The sequence below is a fragment of the Plectrocnemia conspersa genome, unplaced genomic scaffold (genome assembly GCF_051122295.1).
Source record: "Plectrocnemia conspersa isolate PC_06_02 unplaced genomic scaffold, ASM5112229v1 ptg000005l, whole genome shotgun sequence".
Taxonomy (NCBI): Eukaryota; Metazoa; Arthropoda; class Insecta; order Trichoptera; family Polycentropodidae; genus Plectrocnemia; species Plectrocnemia conspersa.
In genome coordinates this window covers 20,638,467-20,662,137 of record NW_028277169.1, presented here as the reverse complement: position 1 = coordinate 20,662,137, position 23,671 = coordinate 20,638,467, and the positions used below count along the sequence as shown (strand labels likewise).

At 35.1% G+C, this 23,671-nt stretch overlaps 5 protein-coding genes across 6 annotated transcripts; 2 read left to right on the top strand and 3 right to left on the bottom strand.

Annotated features, from left to right (window-relative positions):
* Nucleotides 1-499: 499 nt before the first annotated feature.
* Nucleotides 500-2,892, bottom strand: LOC148235102 (caspase-8-like). The gene has a single exon (XM_088186002.1). It carries the CDS (start codon nt 2,736-2,738, stop codon nt 1,200-1,202), a length of 1,539 nt encoding a protein of 512 aa, XP_088042128.1. The 5' UTR covers nt 2,739-2,892; the 3' UTR covers nt 500-1,199.
* A 2,647-nt stretch (nt 2,893-5,539) lies between these two features.
* On the bottom strand, nt 5,540-7,801 carry LOC148235101 (caspase-8-like). The gene has a single exon (XM_088186275.1). The coding sequence runs from the start codon at nt 7,638-7,640 to the stop codon at nt 6,102-6,104; it is 1,539 nt and encodes a 512-aa protein (XP_088042401.1). The 5' UTR covers nt 7,641-7,801; the 3' UTR covers nt 5,540-6,101.
* Nucleotides 7,802-10,176: 2,375 nt separating this feature from the next.
* Nucleotides 10,177-21,430, top strand: smo (smoothened, frizzled class receptor). Of its 2 annotated transcripts, XM_088186433.1 has the most exons (12): nt 14,428-15,439; nt 15,526-15,616; nt 15,916-16,246; nt 16,307-16,640; nt 17,454-17,667; nt 17,736-17,859; nt 17,922-18,000; nt 18,071-18,295; nt 18,659-18,860; nt 18,941-19,114; nt 19,184-19,475; nt 19,535-21,430. In XM_088186433.1, coding segments are annotated over exons 2-12 (3,273 nt in total). In that variant the 5' UTR covers nt 14,428-15,439; nt 15,526-15,614; the 3' UTR covers nt 20,831-21,430. The 2 variants fall into 2 exon arrangements, with proteins under 2 accessions (XP_088042558.1, XP_088042559.1); XM_088186432.1 differs by lacking the exons at nt 14,428-15,439; nt 15,526-15,616 and adding an exon at nt 10,177-10,294.
* Wdr33 (WD repeat domain 33) lies at nt 10,206-21,430 on the top strand. Its single transcript, XM_088186434.1, has 11 exons — nt 10,206-15,609; nt 15,916-16,246; nt 16,307-16,640; nt 17,454-17,667; nt 17,736-17,859; nt 17,922-18,000; nt 18,071-18,295; nt 18,659-18,860; nt 18,941-19,114; nt 19,184-19,475; nt 19,535-21,430. The coding sequence occupies exon 1, from the start codon at nt 10,319-10,321 to the stop codon at nt 12,788-12,790; it is 2,472 nt and encodes an 823-aa protein (XP_088042560.1). The 5' UTR covers nt 10,206-10,318; the 3' UTR covers nt 12,791-15,609; nt 15,916-16,246; nt 16,307-16,640; nt 17,454-17,667; nt 17,736-17,859; nt 17,922-18,000; nt 18,071-18,295; nt 18,659-18,860; nt 18,941-19,114; nt 19,184-19,475; nt 19,535-21,430.
* On the bottom strand, nt 21,423-22,562 carry LOC148235098 (intraflagellar transport protein 22 homolog). The gene is made up of 3 exons (XM_088186436.1): nt 22,475-22,562; nt 22,029-22,407; nt 21,423-21,963 (listed from the first exon to the last, which is right to left on the bottom strand). The coding sequence occupies exons 1-3, from the start codon at nt 22,511-22,513 to the stop codon at nt 21,842-21,844; spliced, it is 540 nt and encodes a 179-aa protein (XP_088042562.1). The 5' UTR covers nt 22,514-22,562; the 3' UTR covers nt 21,423-21,841.
* Nucleotides 22,563-23,671: the final 1,109 nt, after the last annotated feature.

Below are 23,671 nucleotides of genomic sequence, written 5' to 3'. Positions count from 1 at the left end.
AATCATATTGGTAATATAATACAAAGATTAAAAATGACTTTCTATTGTTGTTGAAAAGATTTTACATCTATTGCAACTCAGTACTCAAGTTGATGTTAACTCAAGTTATAATTTGTATGGATTGTCATTTCGAAGAACACAAGATTTTCCAGATGTAAGTAGCTGGTTCTTTTGATGTTCAATACACGGTTTAATAACTAACCTCATTTCCCTATCAAATTTTGAGACAAAAATTTTTAAGTGTACCAAGTTTATTTATATTTTAGTGATGAGTTTTAAAGCGCCGTTCGTTTATACAAGGAAAAAGGCTCAACATTGTAACTTGTCAACTGTAACTGCGAGCTGCTTATTAAAAGTGGTAAAGACACTGCTTTATTGTAATATATATTTATGAAAAAAATGAACTATGCAGTTTGTAAAGTTATTAATAGCAATTTTTGCCAATATTTTTATGCATTGTGAGAAAAGAAGGAGGGGAAATGATTTACAAAATTAAATAGTACTTTGATACTCATTTTTATTTTGCAATACACAAATAATGTCAACATAAAATATTTAATGTAACCTCATGTACAACCCTATTTGAAGAGGTAGCCCTAAAAGTTTGGTTTGAGTTCTCCAAGTGAAGATTAATTTTAACAAATGATTAAATATTAAAATCATAGCTTAATTACTTAATCAATGATAAATATAACAATAAAAAAATATTCATCATTATTTATTAAATATAATTATTTTAATCAGTACACAAATAATTTAATAATATTGATTTGATTAATAACTGTACAATTTTTTAAAAAACATCTGTATTTATAATAAACAATAATACATAACTGTATTTAATATATTTCACACAATATCCTCGTGTTAAAACATTTATTTGATTACTTGGTAATTATCTTTAAAAAATATAAATGCAATAAAATACATCTGACTTAATTTTTTACTAACAAAAAAAATATAGAAGTGTGTAATGAATAAATATAATATTGATGCTATTAATCCTGATAGTTTTGGCACCTACAACCACAAGTCGCTGTTAACAAATAACATTTAGTTAACATTTTAAAAATAAACTTTTCCTATAACATAAATCGTCCAAGTAGTTATTATGACTATCACATTTTTAGTATAAGTAAATTTGTAACATTGTAGTGTATAAAAATACAAGTAAGGCACAAGATTTAATTAATTGAAAATTAGTCGGAATTGACAACTTTCCGAAGCCAAAGTTTCTTTCTGAGCGTCGATTCAATTTGAGAAACTTGGTGCCCCTTTTTACTCAACTCAGCAGTGACAAACATAAATACGTCCATCAAATGGTGATTGTCTCCGTAGTTTATCATCCACGAGCAAAGATTTTGGATAAACCACGTTCCTTTATTTACGTTTCTAAATGACACATAATTTTCTACAGTAGCCCAAAACACAATTAAATCTGCTTTCTCGGGGATCAAGTGAATAACTGGGGAATTTGTTATCATACCATCGGATTCTGTATCGTCATAGTCGTCAGTGTAGTCAGAGCTAGCTGCAAGCACCGTGCCCATAACAGCATCACCTCGACATGCTTGAATGATTAAAATTTTGGGCTTTCCAATTAAAGCTTCACTATGGCATAGCATATCTTTGATTTCGTTGACTCGGATAGGTACGCTGTCGCTTCCGTAAACTTTACCTTTAGTTCCATGAGATAATATGCACGCACCAAACACTCCATGATCTTGGGACACCATGTTAACATGAGAAGAAATAATACGAGGAATTTCATTATGATTTAAATCTTCGTAAACATGGACGTTAAAACCGAACAATTTCCAGCAAGTAGTCAATTCCCTCACGTCATTTTCAGTACCTTTTCTATCCGATAAGCTTAATGTTGAACTTTTAAAATATTTATTACTAATGATTATAAAATCTCCAACGTTTTTAGGATTCTTTATATCATAATAATCAGATAAATCTGTTCCTTTGTTTATGACACTTGCTGTATCTTCCGGTAATTTTGCAATAAGCAGTTGTTTTTTCATCAAAATCTGCCGATTAATATATTCTTGAACGCTTACGAATTTCAAATGCATGTTAATGAACTTTTTCTGTAAAAAAACTGTTACTGGTTTTGCGTCACATTGAACAAAATGGTCCAGCTTATTTTGCATTGGTGTCCACGACCCGATTTGAACAACATCCGACGAGAACAACTTTAAAAGAAATAACTCCAGGTAGTCGTAATCGGCGCTCTCTATATTCAAAGCTGTCGATGTATCAATAGAATCGAGAACGCTCTGGATGAATTTTTGAGTAGTCGCTTTATCAAAATCTTCGCACATCGCATATAAAAACTTTTTCATTGGATGAACGAAAAGCGAAATCTCCAAAACGTGAGGCATAAAATGGTTCTTGGCATGTTCCACTTTTATATTCAACTCGTTTAAAATTTGGTGATTCTTAATAATTAACAGTGCTTCGATAATAGTCTCCTTCCAGTGCGCTCCACCATAGTCTTCGGCCCAGCGACGCAAGAATTGATGCGAGTCGTCCGACAAAATCGATTTCGACAAGTTAATCGATTCCTCGCAAGGGTCGTATAGCAAAAACAATAAAGAAATCTTCTCGTATGAAGCTAGATCGTCTTCTATCTTATCAAAAGAATTTAGTTCCAGAGCCCCGTAATCAAGAATACTCACAGTATCCATATTTTCAGGCGAATTTGAATCGGTACTTTCCCGATTACTCATCTTTCTATAAATAAATTTCAACCACAATTGGTTAAACTTATTCAAACGTGTATTTTCAACAAAATAGTCCTCTTCGTTCAACGCAGCTATAGCGATCTGATGTAATAAATAGTTTTCACTCCGTCAATACTCCGTCGAGTTTTGTTTTTTTCTGACAGCTGTCAGAGAGACGTTGGCCGTAAGCGATTATCTTATGGGCATTATTGGTCCTCCACCTAAAAAGCATTTTTTATTTTTTGCATGCTACAATTTTACGTGGTCACTTGTACGCTAAACAAAAGTATGCAAATAAATACCTTTATTTATTTCATTTTAAGAATTAAAAAAACAAATTTTATTTATTTATTGTGGGCAAAACTAGGCGCCACTCTTGTAATACTGACGCGACGGCGGTGGAGGGATCGTTCATCGATCATTTACATCACCATTTCATCATGTAACGTAACTTGTGAACTTTTAATAAAATTGTTGTTGTTTAATTATATTGAAATAGGATTTTGTGTAATATCTAATTAGCAAATAATATAGCAAACTACACAACAACTATACTATAGTGTGAAGTGTGAACTGAACATAAGACCGTTTTGGGAAGATATGTCTCTTTGCCCAGTTGTCCAATGTTTAGTTCGCTCTTCATATCCACAACGCCTCATACATAAAAAATAAAGTTATGGTATGAAAATTATATTTATGGAATATTTTCGAGCGACATCTCTTTGGCCAACTGTCGGTCACGATGCTATAATAATGCTAGATATATAGTGTTGTTTGTCGAGTGTGACAACGACAATTTAAATTTAGCAGGTTTACACTCTACTAAATAGGATCCAGCTTTCGTAAATTTTTTTGTGACGGTCGAAAGTGTTTCTTTATTTTTTCTCGTCCGACACTTCGTTGGTATGAATTGAAAAAGGTAGTGCTTTTAACAATAAAGCGCGAATCTGACACACGCTGGAGTGCCCGGTTAGAAGCTGTCAGAGCTATATATGAAGGACTTGACGAACTAGTAAAGCTTCTGAAAAACATATCAGAAGACCTATTAATAAATTCTGAAACCAGAAGTGACGCAGCATAGCTGCTTTCAAACATATTACATTTTAACTTTACAGTTTTACTGAAATTCTGGAACACAATTCTTGACAAAATTAACCGAACTAAGAAACGGCTGTAGGATCCTACGATTAATTTTAGAGAAGCAGCCGCTGATATTAAATCCCTAAAGCAATAACTAATCGAAATTCTTAGCGATTTGAATGAAAATGCTGTAATAAACGCTGTAGATAAATTCCCTGCATGAGGCATTGAAATTAAAAGAAGAGGAAAGTGACGTTAAAGTATTTTCGGAGAACACGGACTTACAGCCTAGGAAAGAATTATGCGTGTCATGAAAAGCGTGATCGATCGTCTTTAACAAGGGATATCGACAGATTGCGTGAAAGTTGCATAAATTTTGGATTGCTTTACGTCGCCGACGTCAATGGCAAATAATTAATTAACGGAAATTAAAGATTGCAAAATATTGCTTAGGACGCGTATTGAAAATTTATCAAGAACTACAATGGATTTTCTGAACTTTATTGTTGCACGTGAAGATTGTTTATTTTTGAATTTACGCATTTCTCTCCAAATTCGTTTGACGATTACAGTATCAATAGCCAGATGTGAGCGGTCTTTTAGCAAATTTGCTATGGTGAAGTCAAAGAAAATCTATTTATATTTTTTTTTAAAATGTAATTGAAAATTTTTCATATTTTTTAATCAAGTTAATACTTTTTTATTGTTTTATCTCATATATAAATCCATAACATATTTATGTCTTATTGTTATTGGTGTATTGGTATAATTATTTTCGAATGGCTGATTTTTTCAAATATCAGGCATTCATAATTATGGTCACATTACCTTCTTATATATTTTTAAGTTATGTATTACACATATGATTTTTAAGTTGTTTTTTATTTGTACTTTTGGTATTTCTATTTTAATTTGAATTTATTAAGTTATATCATATTGATTTTTCTTGGCTTATAGTTTGATTTTTGTATTGATTAATTTATATGTCAATGACTTTATTTTTTTGTGTCAATGGCTATTTACTTGTATATTATTGGAATCGTTATTTTATATTTTCTTATTTGTATTCTTTTACATCGCTTTTCTTTTGTATTTTATTTAGGTATTGTGTACTCTCTTTTAAAAAGTTACAAATATAAATGCTGACCTAATAAATATTTTTTTCCATTCAAAATATCATGATTAAAATCTTATAAGATTAAATAATAATTATGATGTTATGGAATCTAAATATTATAAGTTGTGATTTTGAATTTCGTTTATAATCATTTACATTTTACTAAAATTATTTATGTAATACAATTTTAAATAATTTTGCAGGTGCTGAAAGCAATGATACATATGTGAATAATTTAATCAAAATGAACATGTAATCTCTTTAATTTTTATTTTATGTATGAGAATAACTTTCTACGTGTTTATTTTATAGTTTATGTAGCGAAGATAAATATGTTGACAAAAACGTTGAATGTGGTAACGGAATTTTTTTATTGTACCATGTTTCTTCAAACTGGAACAATGGGCGATCTGATCGAGTGTCACGTCTTTTATAATGGTCTTTCGAGTAGGCTCGAAGAGTACAAAAGGCCATTTGAGAGCCTCCAAAATCACCTCGTTACGAAAGTTTACATTGTCAAGGCTGCGTTAGGCGACTGTCCGATAGTTACAATGGACTGTTCAAACAGTGCGAAGCCATTAGGGTTTTTTGAAATCAGTAAAAAACGTAATTTTATATTAACGATTTAATAATCAACTGTAGAAAAATATTTTTACAAAACTATAGATGTAGATAAAAAATCATTTCTTTGTAAATACAATTTTAAAAATGCATTAAAATATATATATACAAATTTTATTTGTTTTTTGGACATTTTTAATTATATTTTTCACAATATCATTATGCTGCGAAGACCAATAAATTAGTAACTTTATAAAAATATAAATGCAATAAAATATTAAATCAGTGTCTAAAAAAATTTCAATAATAAATCAAAAACAATTGTATTGGCGTGAATAAATACTTATATACATTATATTGTCGTTATATTCACACTACAAATCTTTATTAATTATTTAAGTATTGATTCCTTTAACCACAAGGTATTTTTGATAAAGAGCACTTAGTTTAACAACTTCATTTTTTGCCAAAGACTAGAATATAGTATTTATATTATATACATTGTCAAAGTATTTATTATGAATATCACATTTTAATTATTATCAGTGTGTAACATTGTGGTGTACAAAATATAAGTAAGGCACTACAATAAATTTAATTAATTAAAGAGATCAGTTCTCATTGGTGACTTTCCAAAGCCAAAGTTTCTTTCTAAGCGTCGATTCGATTTGAGAAACTTGATGCCCTTTTTTACTCAACTCGGAAGTGACTATAGTAAACACATCCTGCAAATGTTGTTTGTCTCCGTGCTTCGTCATCCATACGCAAAGCTCTTGAATAAACCAAGTGCCTTTATTTATGTCTCTTAACGATGCAAAATTTTCTACAGTAGCCCAAAATATAAGTAAATCTGCCATTTCTGGGATTATTTGATTAGACGGAGGATTTATTAAAAAACCGTCGGATTCTGTTTCCACATCGTTATCGGTGAATTCAGAGCTAGATGTGCGCACTGCATTCATAATATCATCTCCTCTACAGGCTTGAATGATCAATAGTTTGGGCTTTCCGATTAAAGCTTCACATTGGCATAGAATACCTTTAATCTCGTTGACTTTAATAGGTACACTGTCACTTCCGAAAATTTTTCCTCTAGTACCGTGCGACAATATGCATGCAGCAAACGCTCCATGATCCAGAGACACCATGTTAACATGAGTACGAATAATACTAGGAATATCACTATGACTTAGGTCTTCGTAAATATGGATTTTAAAACCGTAAGATTCCCAACATGTTGTCAATTCTTTCACATCGTGTTCAGTTCCTCTCCTCTCTGACAAATTTAATTCTGATTTTTTGAAATGTTTATTACTAATGATTATAAAATCTCCGACGTATTTAGGATTCTTGATACCGTAAGAATCATCAAAATCCAGTTTATTGTTTACGACGTTTGTTAACTTTTCCGTCGATTTAACAGTAAACAGTTGTTTTTTCATCAAAATCTGCCGATTTATGTATTGTTGAACATTTAAGAACTTCAAATGCATGTCGATGAACTTCTTTTGCAAAAAACTTGTGACTGGTTTTGCATCGCATTGAACGAAATTTTCGAGCTTGTATTGCAACGGCATCCATGAACCAATTTGAACAACGTCCGACGAGATCAACTTTAAAAGGAACAACTCCAGGTAATCGTAGTCGGCGCTCTCTATATTCAAAGCTTTCGATGCATCTGTAGAATCGAGAATGCTCTGGATGAATTTGTGGGTAGTCGCTTTATCAAAATCTTCGCACATTGCGTATAGAATTTTCCTAATCGGATGAATAAAGAGCGAAATCTCCACCACATGAGGCATAAAGTGGCTCTTGGCGTGTTCCACATTAATATTTAACTCTTTTAAGATTTGGTGATTCTTAATAATCAGCAGCGCTTCGACGAAAGTTTCCTTCCAGTGCGCATTGACGTAATTTTCAGCCCAGCGACGCAAAAATTGGTGAGAATCATCGGATAAAATCGATTTCGACAAGTTAATCGATTCCTCGCAAGGGTCGTATAGTAAAAATAACAAAGAAATCTTTTCGTATAAAGCCAGATCTTCTTCAATTTTATTAAATGATTCCAATTCGAGGTTGCCGTAATCTAGAATACTCACAGCATCCAAATTTTCAGGTGGATTTGAATCGGTACTATCCTGGTTATTCATTTTTCTATAAATAGATTTCAACAGTAAAACGTTAAAATAAGCACTGATAACCTTTCTTATTACAAATTTAGTAATCGCTATGATTAACTCAATTATAGCGATTTAGTAAAAATATGTGGTTTTTGCTGATAGCACACACCCTTCGAGTACTTTAGATAGACAAAGTTGCCAGTGATGAAATTTTGACAGCTGTCAGATAATCAGCAGTCTTAAGAGATTATTTAATGGCTTCTATTATGCGGATGTAAATTAAGTTTTGTCATTTTCGCGTGTTTTGTCGCAAAAATTTTTCAAAACTATAAGCTACTTTTCAAAACCAACTCTTGCTAATATTTCTCTATTTTGTTGGTTAAATTGGCAATGTGGAAAACTCACTCATTAATTACGCCAAATAATACATAAATTAAAATCCTACGGTCATAATTTTAACTGTTGAGGGACCGAAATATTTTTAGTCGATTACGCTATCCCTTTGTGTTATTGTTTATGCACGCACACAATCGCATTTCCTACTCGGAGCCGATGACATCAAGCACGCGCGACTTCACAAACGTTCGCAATAAAACACAATATTTTTTTTACATTTTTTCTTTACAAATAATAATATTATGGGAGCCGATTTAGATTTGTTATGGCCAAAGCTGGTCGGCACTTGAGTAGCACTGGTGTGACAGTTATTCTCTTGACTGGCAATCTTTCGCTCATTCGGACGTGTCGTCTCGCGTCCGCCTTATAACTATGTAAACTTCATAAATCATCAATAAAATACTACTGAAGCGGCTCAATCTATGTATAATTGCAACTCGTCACCATCATCGTCCCTAAAATATTAACAAAATAAATTATTACAAACCATATCATCTATGACACACAAACATGTGTACAAGCTAATCCGTGCAAGAGAATAGGGGATATATACACCGTCCGATATACTCACCCAAATTTCTCTTGCGAAATTCTCTGACAAAGCGGTATAGCATGGGCGCGTGAAATTTATTAAAAGCGTTATAAGCTAAAATATTATTTGGCTTCTAGCGTTTTTAACGTGTAGAATAAGATATTTTTTACTTGCGGTTTTTGCTTTGTACCCGGCTAATGGATCTAACATAGTGATATAATCTGCTTAACAATTGTTTTTCAGTTGTCATCAATTTGATAAAAAAAATATACATAAAATATACTATGCCAAAATAACTGCACATTTTATCAAAAAACTAAATCATATTCTTCTTTTACGACGCTACAACTGGTGGACGGTTTTGGTCTTATCCGTTAAAATTCTCCACCTTTTCCGATCCGTTGCCTCCCTCTTCCGACTTATTATGCGCAGTGTCTTGCAGTCTTCATCCACACATTCCATCCGTCGCCTTTTTAGTCTGCCTGGGATTTCTACACGGCCATTATCATTGATGCTCTGCTAATTGGCATTCCCATCAGAAGACTTGACTTCTAACACGAGATTCATTTTTTTTCTGTATGTACCATCTGATTTTTGGTTGAATGGAATATTGTTCTTAACATTTTTCTGTCAAAGACTCCGAGCTGGCTTTCTTTCCTCTGTGCGGTTGTCCACGTTTCACTGCCATAGATAATGCTGGGGTGGATAATCGTTTTATTTATGGTGAGTTACGTTATTCTGCTGAGTAACCGTGAACGCAGAACCTTCGTGCACTCATAATAACATTTGTTTTCAAGTAGAATACGTTTTCTAATTTATTTGTTCGGTGAAGACCCTAAATAGGTGAAGCTATTCACACCCTCATATACGTGTTCTCCCACTTGGATACTGTCTATTAGATAAGTCTCTCGGCCACTGATTATAAATTTCGTATTGCGCTAGCTTATTTTCTTTCTCGCTATAGTTATAATATTATTTTTAAATTAAAACTACTTCGCACTTTTTACAGCGATTTTTATAGCAAAACTTATTTAGTTAAAAAAATCCAAAATCATAACCTATGTAACGAAACCAATGTTTTATTATCAAAGAAAATATATTAAATAGAAGAATATTTTTGTGCTTATATTCTTTTTTTCCCTTTAAATGTGTTATTAAAACGATAATGATTTTTATTCGTGTATACATATGCTATTCTTGAATCATTGAACAATCTTACAGCTTTCTAGTTCATTTGCGTTTTTTACAATTCTTATATTGATTTATTTTTCTAAAGTTTGTGACGACGCGATAGTCTAATTTTAAAAATAAGAAACTTATTGACAACATTTAATTTTTATAAATTTTTTTTAACGTGTTTTATGAATTACAGAAGCTTCTAACGAAGTGTTTAACTTAATCTAAGATACCGGATCATAGCTAGAAAGTTGATTTTTGATCATTGGGTCAGTTTTTTTCAAGGGAAAACTGAAGTCTTTCAAATATCATAATCGAAAAAATAAAGAAGCTGCACTGTCAAAAATATTAGTAAGGCATTAAATAATTCATCGACGGTGTCTACACAAACATTATTTAAAATATGATTAATACGCTTTTACTATATTATATTTTATTTTTACTTATTGCGCTTCGCGTCCTTTCGGGCTATGGTCGAATCGAGATCTGCTAGGTCGCTATTGTCAACCGCAGGTTATGACGGCCGCGGCGATGGGATACGCCGCCGAAACTCGGCCCTCGCGCTGATCGAGGTTTCAAGGTGAGTTCGGCGCTCGAACGCGATATGGACAGCCCGGGCGTCAACATGGGCATGGGCATGGGGATGGGAATGGGGATGAACATGAATATGAACATGAACATGAACATGAATATGGCTATGGGCATGGGTATGCGGGGCCCGCCGCCCAGGCACGCGTTCAGGCCCTTCGGCTACCCGCCCCGGCCGCCGCCGCAGGGCCCCATGAGCCAGGACGACTTCGACGGCAAGCGGTTGCGCAAGTCCGTCATGCGGAAGACGGTCGACTACAACGCGGCCATCATCCGCGCGCTCGAGGGCCGCGTCTGGCAGCGGGACTGGCGCGATCGTCTCGCGCTGCAACCTGACGTGATGTACACGCCGGAGCTGCTGCCGCCGCCCTCCTACCCCGACAATCCCATCAACGCTGTCACCACCCGTTTCGTCAAGACCGCAACTAACAAGATGCGCTGCCCCATCTTCTCCGTCGCGTGGACCCCCGAGGGCCGCCGCCTCGTCACGGGCGCCTCCTCCGGAGAGTTCACCCTCTGGAACGGGCTCACTTTCAACTTCGAGACTATTCTTCAGGCGCACGAGAGCCCCGTCCGATCCATGGTCTGGTCGCGCGGCGAAGGCTGGATGGTCACCGGCGACCACTCCGGCTATGTCAAGTACTGGCAGAGCAACATGAACAACGTTAAGATGTTCCAGGCGCACAAGGAGGCCGTCCGCGGCATCGCTTTCAGTCCCTCCGACGCCAAGATAGCCACTTGCTCGGACGACGGCACCGTGCGCATCTTCGACTTCTATCGCTGCCAGGAGGAGAGGATACTGAGAGGGCACGGCTCTGACGTCAAATGCGTCCAATGGCATCCGACCAAGGGGCTCATCGTCTCCGGCAGCAAAGACAATCAGCAACCGATCAAGCTGTGGGATCCCAAATCCGGACAGTCGTTGGCGACTCTGCACGCCCACAAGTCCACCGTGATGGACCTCAAATGGAACGACAACGGCAACTGGCTCATAACCGCCTCTCGCGATCATCTCTTGAAGCTCTTCGACATCAGAAAGATGGGAACCGAAATGCAGATCTTCCGAGGACACAAAAAAGAAGCCTCGAGCGTCGCGTGGCATCCCACGCACGAGGGTCTGTTCTGTTCGGGCGGATCCGACGGCGCCATCATGTTCTGGAACGTGGGCACGGATAAAGAAGTCGGCTCGATTGAAGACGCGCACGAATCCATTGTCTGGACGCTGGCGTGGCACCCGCTCGGACACATCCTTTGCTCGGGGTCCAACGATCACACGTCCAAATTTTGGACCAGAAACAGACCGGGCGATCTCATGAGAGACAAATACAACCTCAACACTCTGCCTCGCGGGGTTCAAGACGAGCAGGACGCCGACGACCCCTCCGTCATTCCGGGCATGGGTCCCGAAGACAAAGTAGAGATATTCACCAGCACCGATAAGGCGATTCCGGGCTTGGACTTGGACACTAGCGTCATTCCTCTCGACAGCGACAAGAAAGGAAAGAAAGTGCCGTACAGCAAACCCATTCCTCGCAACTTTCAAGCCCATTGGAACCACGCCCCCGGCGACGATTCCTCCGAGGCGCTCGCCCAAGCCCTTGTGGAGGCGGTGCCCGGAGTCGTGCCGCTGCAGGAGATCGCCCCTTCGGCCATTATCATCTACGGCAAACTTGTTCCTGTGGAGCCCGGTTCCAAGCTGGAGGCCGCCATCGCCGAAGGACCGAAAGCTTTGAAAAAGTTCATAGCCTCCGGCGAGATCGAAGAGCTGCACGACGTGATGCCGCACATCGAAGACGACGAAGACGACTCTTCCAGCGCTCAATTCTTGTATCCGCCGGCCGACGAGTCTAGTATTAAAGATTCTCAAATGGGCGACGGCGAGACCGAGGAAGAGACGGAGGACTATGACAATTCGAACGCGGGGCGGCAGGACGATTATTACCAATTCCGGCCCGAATCCAATTACGACTCGGGCGGTTACGACGCTCCCGACGCCGATTACGATTCTGAGAGAATTTTGGATCGCGGCGGTGGCGGCTATATGCAAAATCAGCACAGAGGACAGAACAACGGCGATAATAATTTCCATAGAAACAGTAGCAGAATGTACAACGAACCGTCGAGAGGCAACTACGACGAACCCATCGAACAGAATCACGGCAACAGTCGGCAGTATAATAACGATCGCGATCGGCACAATATGAACGATTACGATTCTAGCTATGATGCAGATCAGAGAAACGAAGGACATCAGAGGTATAGAAACGATAATAACAGGGGTCACGGAAATTGGGGGTATCCCCAACGGTCTCCGGACGTGGACATGCAACAGAACATGATGAACGGCGGACCCAGAGGCGGAGGGGACAGGATGCGCTCCGGAGGAGACAGGGGTCGCGGCGGGAGTTCGGGCGTTTGGAGAGGCGCTTGGGGAAGAGGGCGGCCCGCGAACCAGAGAGGATATCGCAGGCCTTCTAGACCCTATTGAAAGACTCGTATGTAAAAAAACGTTTTAAACGATTTAATTGTGGAACGTGCAAAGTGTCCGTTTGAAAACGTTCTTTGCGCATATTTAAATCTAAGTGTCTCATATTGAGTGCTCTAATTTAGAAATAATTATTTGGTAAATTAACTTTTAATTTTATAAATCTTTATGTATATCTCACTTGTTAGGATCGATTTGTTTACCAATATGATAATGATGTTTTCGTTTAAAAGATAATGCTAAATTTAAAAATGTATGTTTTAGAAAGTTTTCTTGAATATTGTCAGTGTAAGGTTATTAAATGTACGAGGGTAAAACATAAAGTAAACACTCTTATTGTGTTGGCGTTGCGTGGTTATTTGCACTGTTGTCTTGGCTGGCATCTTGAGTTTTCTTAGTTTGCCCGGAATCTTTCAATATCTACCTATAATCATGCAGTTACTTATTCCTGGTTATGCCTAACTTAAGTAGGAACTGTATTTGTATCTCATCTCAAAAATCAACAAATTTTTTGAGATAATTATCTGGTAATCTTTTTTTTTAAATTTTATTTTGTACGAAAATTTTTAAATGTTTTACAACAGCTGCATAAGAAAGAGTGGGTCCGTGCTAGAAGTTTTAGAAGGATTAGCAGTTTGTGCAATGAAATTTAAAAAATATTCAAAACATAAATCTTAAAAGCAAAGCAAAATCTCTTTGCTACTTCTCTAATTTATTATGGAATTTTCTTAAACCTTCAAGTACAAGCTAAAGTAAAAGTTAATACAATACTATTTTTGTTATTTTTTTGCGCTCAATTCATAATTTATATTCATCAATGGTTTAAATAACAAGAACTTTGGTGTTCATATGTACCCTGCTCAATCTCTTAACTGGGAATGACGCCTAAAGGCGTCGTATTTATATTTCATAAATAATGGGCATGATGCAAAAAGTCTTCATTGAATTTTAAAATGTGTTTTCAACGAGAGGAGCGAATTTTGTCATACCTTATAAAATAGGGGTGCTCAGATGTAATATCGTTTTATTTAATGAAACGTCAGGTAGTATTTTGACCAGTCTATTGCAATCATTTTTATATAATATAATTTCCATCGTTTCTACAATCTTCTTTTAAAAAAATATTTTTTATAAAATTCTTTCAGTTTTGAGTTAAAGAAGTCCTCTAGTACTAATGTGACCTCATTTGAGTTAATATTTTTATTTCTCAAAAAATGTTTCCTAGACATGAACAAGAGATCAGAAGGAGCTATGTCTGGTGAATACGGGGAGGGAGAGGGGGTTGTAATAATAAAACTTATCAGCAAAGACCTAATTCTTTCACGAATTAATTTAGCAGTATGACTCCTCTCCAAACTCCTGATTTATGAAGGTATTCTTGGGTATTCTGACCACGACGTTCCGAATTTCCTGGACAGTTCGTCGATAAACATCCTTGAATTTGATTTAGCTTCGAACTGCAAAAAGCTCTTGTCTTCCACTTTTAAGCTCATATTTTTTAATCAAAATTTTTAGATTTGAATTTTCTAAACCACCTCTGGTACTTCTTTATATTTAACACGTCACCATAAGCACTAAATGTTTTCAGTAGCAATTTTTACGTTTCTTAATATAAAATATAAATGCCTTTGCGAAGGACAGTTGTTTGCCATTAATCAAGATAAAGGAGGGCAATTTTTTAGGTGTAAAACCAAGAACAAGTCTTCTTCTTACATTAAAATGCATCTGTATCGTACCGCAGTCCGAGGACAACTGATTGCAAAACCGGCTCACCAGATAAAACGATATTACATCCGGTTACCCCTAATATAATTACAAGAGCCAGTGCATAGCCGTTATGTGACGAATTTTAAAGTCATCCTCTCTGTTTATTTTATGATGGGTGCATTTAACTTTTAAAGAATCTAAATATGTCAAATTTAACCGCCTATTCATAATCAACTTCTTGAATCACGTAATAAAAACTGGCCGGTTAAGAGGTTAGGGTGGGAAGATTAAAGAAATAAGCAGTACGTTTTTAATGGGGTACTTGTTATTCTAAATCCCAGTACCTCTTTTGGAAATACTAATTTTTCTGCTGCCAGTGATTTGCCAGAATCATCTCGTTAAAGTTGCTGCTTCGCTTATGGGAATAAAAAAGTCTCTAGTGATTTAGAGATTAGATTTGTAGTATTTGGAAAGCTGAAAACAGAAGTCAGATTTAGTACAAGCAACACTAGCCAATACTTTTTGATTTACCCTTAGTGAATTTCACTTGTGCGCTTATCTGGCTTCCCCGTAGTTTATGTATAGATGTGTTTTTAAATATGAGCGAAAAATTTGATCCCAATGTTGATAAATGGATTGTCTTTTAACGTGCACAAGTATATATGTAATTTTTTTTAAACACTACAACTTAAAATTCACTTTTTTTATTGCAAAGAATTTTTTTCGATCATAATGTACATACGTATACAACTATTTTTCTTTGTATTTTATGTTTTGTGAGAATAAAGAATTTGAAATTTGTTTCGCTATTGTGACTTTTTCACAAATTTCAAGACAAACGGGCGTTCCGAATCTTTTGACTTTTCATCTCATGCCTATTTTTGTAACGATACTATCGAGTTTTGTGGTTCGATCTCTTCGTTGAACAGAAGATACTATTAATCGGTGAGTGATGTATATTAAATTTCAATTTGCTTTTTATTATTTATATGACTATTGTTAATATGCTATTTTTTAAATTTATTTTTGAGCTACGGAGTCACCTTGCTGAGACAGATCGACACTGAGAGGCCAAAATTATCATCGAAGTCGATCGACTGATCCCGAATTATATCGTAAGATGTTAGTTGATTTATTTAACAAATTGTAAAGACATTCGCTTTGATAAATTAAAATTATTTGCGGTTTCAATGTGTTACTTATATACGTATTTTATATATATAAATAAATATTAATAATGAATGACTTTTTTTCATACCTGCCGTAAAATCCTAAACGGTGCTATAGAATTAACGTTGTATTAATATATTTTGAATAAACTTGTTCAAAAATGAGGCTTTCGTTATTATTTTCGTTACCTATCTTACAAATTTATCGATATTAGCGATGTGTTCGTTAACACTTCTTTTTATTTGTTGCAGGATGTTGCAGTTTTTCATACGCTTGATTATAATATGGAGTTTTCAATGTTACTGTTCGGAGGCGAGTCTATCCGATATAGGAAGGGACGCCGGCAACTTTGCGAGTCAAGATCAGGACGAGGTCGTATTGGAGCAGATAAACGGAACGCAAGATTATTTTTTGACGAGAAGGACCAAAGAAAATAAATCGTGGTACGGAAGAGAGATGGTGTCGGTGCAATGTCTTAGAAATGCGAAATGTGAGCCGGTTAAGCACAAACTGTGCTTGGGCTCAAAGTTGCCTTATTCAAACACCAGCATCCATCTGACGTACAGTTACAATCAAGAAAAGGTTAATATATAAAATTAATTATTTTAGTTTGACACGGTTTCATGAGATAATTTTTTTCAGGCATACGAAGTGTTGCAACAATACATGGTTTTGAAGCAATTGCCTAAATGTTGGGCCGTTGTTCAACCGTTTCTATGTGCAACTTTTATGCCAAAGTGCGAATTGATAAATGGAGTAGAGATGGTGCATCTACCGTCGTTGGAGATGTGTCGAATTATAATGGAGCCGTGCAAGTTGGTGTATGACACGCCAATTTTTCCAGAATTTTTAAAATGCAACACCACTAGACTTCATTCAAAATGCGATAACGACGTGCGTGAGATGAAATTTAATACTTCAGGTCGTTGTTTGCCACCGTTAGTGCACACCGATATTCCGTTTCATTTTTACGAAGGTATGCATGATATTTATTTTATTATTAGAGGTTTGCTTACTAAGTAACTGGAGAATTATCTATTAACAGTTCACAATAAAATACAATTGATATGTTAAATTTTTTTTATTTTGGACCATCCATTGAATTTTAATTTATTGATTATGAAAGACTCACATAATGCATACTTATCTGAAAAAGAGTTTTATTCTTTATGTTATAATTGTGTAGCTTAAACTAGAAAGCATGAATTTTTTGTATAAAATTTGTGATAAAATAATGAGTTATTTTTATACAAAAAATTTCAACCATAATTAGTTTAAAAACAAGTAAAAACACAAATAAGTCATCGCTTGCTATCATTGTAGACTAGTGCGGGGTCGGATTCGTCAACGTCTCTTTAGTACATTCTTGAAATTGTGTATAATTTTACATATAAATTGAGTTATTTTTGGTCAAAATTGTTGTACTATGTAAATAATCTTACCCATTTCATCTAGCTCTTTAAAGTTATTTATGTAAGCAACTTTTTATTTAACCCTTTGGATGCGTTACTCAGAAATAAATATCAAATTGGTTTTTGAAAAATGATAATTTTACTGTGTTCTTTAATATTTTTAATTATTTGAGATTATATTTTATTTTTATTTATCACTGATTTTTGCATAAAGAGATAAAAAATCAATGGGGGGAAAATCAAGTACCTGATATATTTGATTTGTTCGATAATAGCATAGATATAATCAATAATTCCAATTGTAATATACCTTTGTATAGATCTAGCAGAGTGGATCTTGCTCAAAGTTAAGCAGTACTAATTTAATATATTTTTAGGAGTCTCTGGATGTGGACTACCTTGCAGAAATCCATTGTACACGCAAGATGAACACGATCAGATCAAGGGTCTTGTGTTATGGGGTGCTTCAATCAGTTTGGCCTTTACAATCTTTACCATATCAACATTTTTGGTGAACTGGAGGAGTTCCAGTAAATATCCGGCACTAGTGATCTTTTACATAAACGTCTGTTATATGATTTCATCTATAGGGTTTGTTTCTATATTATATAAAATAAATTCAATAACAATGTTTTTAATATGGTTTTGTATGTTTATAGTTGGTTATCGCAATTTATGTTCGATTCTGGAGGTAAAGATATAGTCTGCTCGAAAGATGGCACCAGAAGACGCAGTGAACCTTCCGCTGGCGAGAATTTATCTTGCGTCATCATATTTGTTTTGGTAAATAAATTTGGTGTTAAAATTAAAATTTATAATTTTACTAAGCTATGAATTATTTTTAGGTTTATTATTTTCTAATTGCGGCATGTGTGTGGTTCGTTATATTCACGTATGCATGGCATATTAGCTTCAAAGCACTAGGTGAGGCTTTTTTACGTTTACTTTGAAATTCTTAAAGAATGCCATACAATTTTTATGATAATATTTTTAGGAAAGATGCAAGAAAGGATTGATAAGAAAGGTGCGTATTTTCATCTCGTGGCCTGGTCTTTACCTTTAATTCTCACCATAACAATAATGGCCCTGGGAGAAATCGATGGAAGTAGTATCACAGGAATATGTTTCGTCGGCTATTTGAATCATCACAGTCGAGCTGGATTTTTATTGGGTCCATTATTGGCTGTTCTGCTCATCGGAGGATTCTTCTTATTACGCGGTATGTTTTATCTATATATTATTTAAACATTTCAACTAATCAATTAACTATATAACTTATTATTATTGCTGCAATAATAGGATCAAAGCACATGTAAGACTAATGATTTGCGCTATAAATTTATACCCTTCATCGTGTAAAAAGAAACTTGTTCACTTATATAGATTTTGTGTAAAACAGTTGTTTGTAATTTGAGAAGAGAAATTATTAATCAATCAAGATTTCAATCCTTTTATATACCAGTTACATATCTGATAAAAATAAGAAGAGTGTATAACCGACAATAAAGAGCCCATAAGCTTAAGACCGAGTTTCTTTTTAAATGATTTCTTCTATAAGTATAAAAAAAATATATTTTTTTAGGGATTTTTACATTAATTTTTGTACGTACGACGAGCAAGGATATTATATCAGTCAGAGCATCAAGCAAAATACGTTCTACAATATTGAAAGGATCTGCGACTGCTGTTTTCGTGTTTATTTTCATTAGTGTCACTTTCATGTGTCATGCTTATGAATTTATGAATTCCAAAAGTTGGTACGACAGCTTTCGTCTATTTTTGATGTAAGTTGTTTTATATGTGCATTGAAATGTTACATTTTATTTTTTTTGTTATTTTATTTATCTTTTCTATTAACTTATAGCTGTCGTTTGACGTCAATGTACAGCGGAACGGATCAAGAATGTATGCAAATATCGAGACCAAGTGTTGCAGTGCTTCAATTGCAACTTTTATGTCTCTTCTGTAGCGTTGGTTTGATGGCAAGTTGGGTTTTCACTGGTGCTACTCTTAAGACTTGGAAGAGATACATTAGAACGTAATATTGAATTACTTAATATAATATATGCAGTTTTTACATATAATGATTGATTTCCTCTATAAATAGGAAATTTGGATGTGAAAAAGAAGAACCGGTGAAACTTCAGAAGCATAAGTTAATTGCTCAAGCTTTTGCACGCCGTAAAGAATTCCATAATCAAGGCAGAATGTCAATATCGTTTTATAATACGCATACCGATCCTGTTGGTTTAAATTTTGAATTGAACTCCGTTGCCAGTCACGATTTTAGCTCCACTTGGGCTAATAATCTACCAAGATTTGTGAAGAGAAGAGGTGCTCTAACAGGTGCTCAAAATTCCCATAGTCAATCGTCCAGCGCACCAAGGAGGAATTCTCAAGTATGTTCTATAAAATGTATCAAAATGTATCTAGGTATTAATCATTTATCTTATTTCAGGATTCGCAAATCAGTTTTAGTCTACGTCACGTATCGGTGGAATCTAGACGCAACTCTTTAGATAGCCAAGTTTCTGTCAAAATAGCCGAAATGAAAACTAAAGTGGCTAGTAGAAGAGTTAAACCTCATAAGTCGTCCAGAAGGAGGCCACCGAGGAAATCGACTGTTTATACCAGAAAAGAGAGCACGACTTCCATCGAAAGTCAGATTGGAACTCATATTGTCAGAGCTATGTCGTCGACTAATGAGAGACGGCACGATAACATACCGCGTGTGTCTCATCGTCGAATAGCCAACGCCGGTTTGAATCAAGAACAGATCAATTTGCTATTAGAGAATGGAAAGTTTATCCTGCCTTTCTTACAAAATCAAGGCTTGACATCCACGTCCGATGAAGAGAACATGTCCACCGCTTCCTTGAAGATTTGCGGCAGTCAGTTAAATATAGAGTTGTACAAGAAGAATCCGATTAATAGCATGATCAACGAGTCGAATCAATTAGCCATAGCTCCTTGTAACAGTGATTCCGATTCCGAATCCAAGAACGCCGAAACTTATAACTTCTTAGCTCATTCAAGCGACGATAACTTCAGAAGGGATTTGAAAGACGTGTGTGGCAGTAAAAGTAGCTCTAAAAGTAAATCGAGTAGAAGATCTTCGCGCTTAAGCGGCCGAATAAAAAGCAAGAGGTTAGTTAAGAACAGCTTGAAGGGATCGAAGAATTCGAGTAGAGCAAGAAAAAGGAATAATTCTGAGGTGAATGAAAAAGCAAAGACTCCGTTGGATTCTTCGATGGATTCTTATTGCTCTGAGCTAGGGCGTCTCGCTTTACAGAGTTCGTTCTCTGGCGTTTCGGTGGAAAAGAATAATTCAAGAAACAGTAAAACTAGCTGTGATGTTGGAATCCAAGCAAATTTGCAGGAGATAGCAACTTTAGCGTCACAGAACAGCGATGTGACTGTAAAGAATAAACTGAACATATTGAAATCGCATAATTCATCCATATTTTCAGGATCGTTATTAAGATCTGGAAATTCTGGTTCAGATAAAAAAAACAAAGATAAAGAAATGGTTGTGTTATATAAGAACAACGACGATTTGAAGAGTAGTAAGAAATTTTCGGCCGAGTATGCGAAGAACGGTAATAAGCATTTAAAGAACGACGAAAGCAACGAGCCGTTGTTGAGTAACAAACACGGTGAGAAGCAACCTGTTATCGTTAAAAAGAAAATTGACATCGCAAGCTTAAGCGAGTCGAAAAAGCTGAAGCAACTTTTGTTGCCATCGACAAAGTAAATCTGTACTGATTATAATGTGTTGTGAAAATGTTCAAAATGTGCTATATTATTTTTTATATTACTATAGCGACTTAATTTTTTGTATTTAGATTAAGTTACAAAGTGCCAAGAAATGTTTATACTTAGTCAATTTATGGAATATTGGTATTATAGTGTTTAAAGAGAATTTAACTATTGTTGAAAATCAATAGATTGATATTTTGTTGTATAACAGTTTTACTGTTGCATTTATTATGATGCGTTTTATATAACTTTTTATATAGTATGATAATTTTTAAATCAATATTGGAAAGTGTAATTTTTTACAATATTACTTTAAGACTGAATATCATTATGTGTGAATTTGCTCTCTAATGATATTACAAATCTGTAACAATGTTTTATAATTTGACACCTTAAATAATTGATATTTTTTTAATCCTGTTTTTAGATATTAATATCCCAATTTTATATTATTTGTATAGATCTGATTTGAAATGAGACTAAAGATCTAACTCGACGATCTCCTTATTATGCATTTAAGTTGAATCTAAGGTTGTGTATATATTATTGTATTAATTACCAAAGTATGGTCCAGTAAAATAAAATTATTTTAAAATACATAATCTTTTATTATAAAACCTGTATCATATCAAGTTGAAAATTCAATGATGAGTACATAAGAAGTAGTATAAATTGAGGATAATTTAAATGTGCAATATATAAAATAATTGTTCCATAAAACAAGACCTCAGAACAAGGAACACCTTATGAATAACTCTGTAACCAATCCTTTTCCGAAGAAAAAATCCAAAGATTTACCTTATATAAATGCACAAACAATTCGTTTTATGGAACAAAGTATTTATTTAAATGCACATATCTCTTAAAATAATTCCCTGTATAAGTTATCCACAAGTTTTCTATATGTAATATATAAATTATTCATAATATATAATTAGGAATATTGTTGCATTTTTAAAAATCATTCTAATCGATTAATTTATACAAATAGATTTTACTTATAAAATTATAGTTCTAAATTTAACGCTGTTATAATAGACACCAAATAATTAGAAAAATCCGTTCTTAGTTTATTACCACCGTCGGTGATGCTGACAGCAACTTGAGATATCTTACTGAATGTGGAAGCTGTTTAAAAAATATTTTATATAAATATCTGATTTAATTATCTTCAATAATAAAGCTCGACTTACATAGCTTCAATCCTTTAATGTCTTGCTGCGTTTCCATAGTGTTATAAAATACCACACATTGCTTCGGACTGATGTTTGGTTGAGTTACAAAGTAGTTGTAGAACAATTCAAAGTCTCTAGCGGCCACCATAGCATTGTTATGCGAACATACAAAGATCACTCCGTGAGTGCTGCTTCTGTAAGCCGGCCAACAAGATTCGAATCTGTGGTCTCCGCTGCAATCCCAAAGTTCTACTTCGACTTTGACTTGCTTTCCACTTATTGTTATGTTTGGCGAATCGAATTCCAATATACGAACGCCCTGAGTCGGTCTTATGTCGCCAATTGCTTCGATGTCCACTGATTCTGATAGGAAATTTGAGATTGCCGTTTTACCACTCTGAAACATATTAAAGATAATGTATATAAGAATAATAAATAAATAAATAGAAGAAAATAAAATTTACTCCTGATAACCCAATCATCAATAATTTTAGCTTTAACATTTTTATTGATATTATTTTGATTGTACTCTACGTTGCATCTATTGAATGTATATATTTTCTCGTTGCTATGGCAATAGATAATTGCGGCATTGCCTATACATATCTCAAATGACTGAGTTTAAGAAATTAGTAATAAAATCTGAAGGAAATTTGCAGAAAAATATTAATTTTTGTATGAAATATTAGAAAATCATAAAATTATATTAGGTATGGGGATATTAATTACTATTTACACAACTATAAAGGGCACACGATCCAGCGGCTAGTAACTACAGAACAGAGCATCGCCTGATATTCTCGGCAGCCGGTACTACAACTGCGCGTTTCGTATTATATCACACATAAAAAGTGTTATGTAAACCTAAATAAATAGCTATAAGCGCTCAGCGACGTTTCATTGTTAATATCAATGTACATAAAAATAAATACGTTATTCCATAAAATTAATTGTTTGTACATTTATATAAGGTATATTCTTGGAATTTTTCTTCGGGAAAAGATTCGTTGCATAGTTATTTATGGGGTATTCACTGTTCTGACCAACAGCAATGCACAAACAATTTGTTTTATGGAAAAATTATTTTATATATTGTGTTATAATGAGAGATAATGAAAAGGCGAGTCTTGCGTTTATTTTCGTTTATTGGAGAAATAACGGTTATAAAAGTTGTCGTCCGCGTGTGTATAGTTAACGAAGCACAGATTTGCTTTCCACTCCGGACTCCTCCGTTGGTCGATGTAGAGTGGCTCCCCTGGCTTGGCGTCGGGACAGCTCAGTAGCCCTGGTTGAGATTCTTGATCTTCGGGTAAGTGTTGTTCGTCTCTTGACCACCGCGGAGTGAGTGAATTGGGGCAATTGCGCCTCCCTTTTATACTAAATCGCTGCTATTTCCAATGCAGTAATTGGTATTTGTTGCGACCTCTCCCCTTTGGAGATGGCCGTCTTTTCTTTTCGAAGGACCACCGTCTCTCGACGGAATTAAACGCCTCTAACCATAGAAATGCTTTATTATCAGAGTTTACATCCTCAGAATCCTTGCTGACGCACGACCACACGCCGTGACAGCTGAGGCGTCTTCAGGTTATTTATACACAAAAAACCACGCACGGCCATAACACACTTTTATTCGGCCATGCATAAATATATGTAAAATTGTC

Bases quoted from the DNA above. Each gene is read 5' to 3' on its own strand.
- LOC148235098 (XM_088186436.1), bottom strand. From the start codon at position 22,513: ATGTTAAAGCTAAAATTATTGATGATTGGGTTATCAGGA. The intron at 22,408-22,474 runs GTAAATTTTATT...AATATGTTTCAG, and splicing joins TGATGATTGGGTTATCAGGA to AGTGGTAAAACGGCAATCTC. The intron at 21,964-22,028 runs GTAAGTCGAGCT...TTTTTTAAACAG, and splicing joins CATTAAAGGATTGAAGCTAT to CTTCCACATTCAGTAAGATA.
- LOC148235101 (XM_088186275.1), bottom strand. From the start codon at position 7,640: ATGAATAACCAGGATAGTACCGATTCAAATCCACCTGAAAATTTGGAT.
- smo (XM_088186432.1), top strand. From the start codon at position 10,185: ATGGTCGAATCGAGATCTGCTAGGTCGCTATTGTCAACCGCAGGTTAT. The intron at 17,668-17,735 runs GTTTGTTTCTAT...GTATGTTTATAG, and splicing joins TATATGATTTCATCTATAGG to TTGGTTATCGCAATTTATGT. The intron at 17,860-17,921 runs GTAAATAAATTT...AATTATTTTTAG, and splicing joins GCGTCATCATATTTGTTTTG to GTTTATTATTTTCTAATTGC.
- LOC148235102 (XM_088186002.1), bottom strand. From the start codon at position 2,738: ATGAGTAATCGGGAAAGTACCGATTCAAATTCGCCTGAAAATATGGAT.
- Wdr33 (XM_088186434.1), top strand. From the start codon at position 10,319: ATGGACAGCCCGGGCGTCAACATGGGCATGGGCATGGGGATGGGAATG.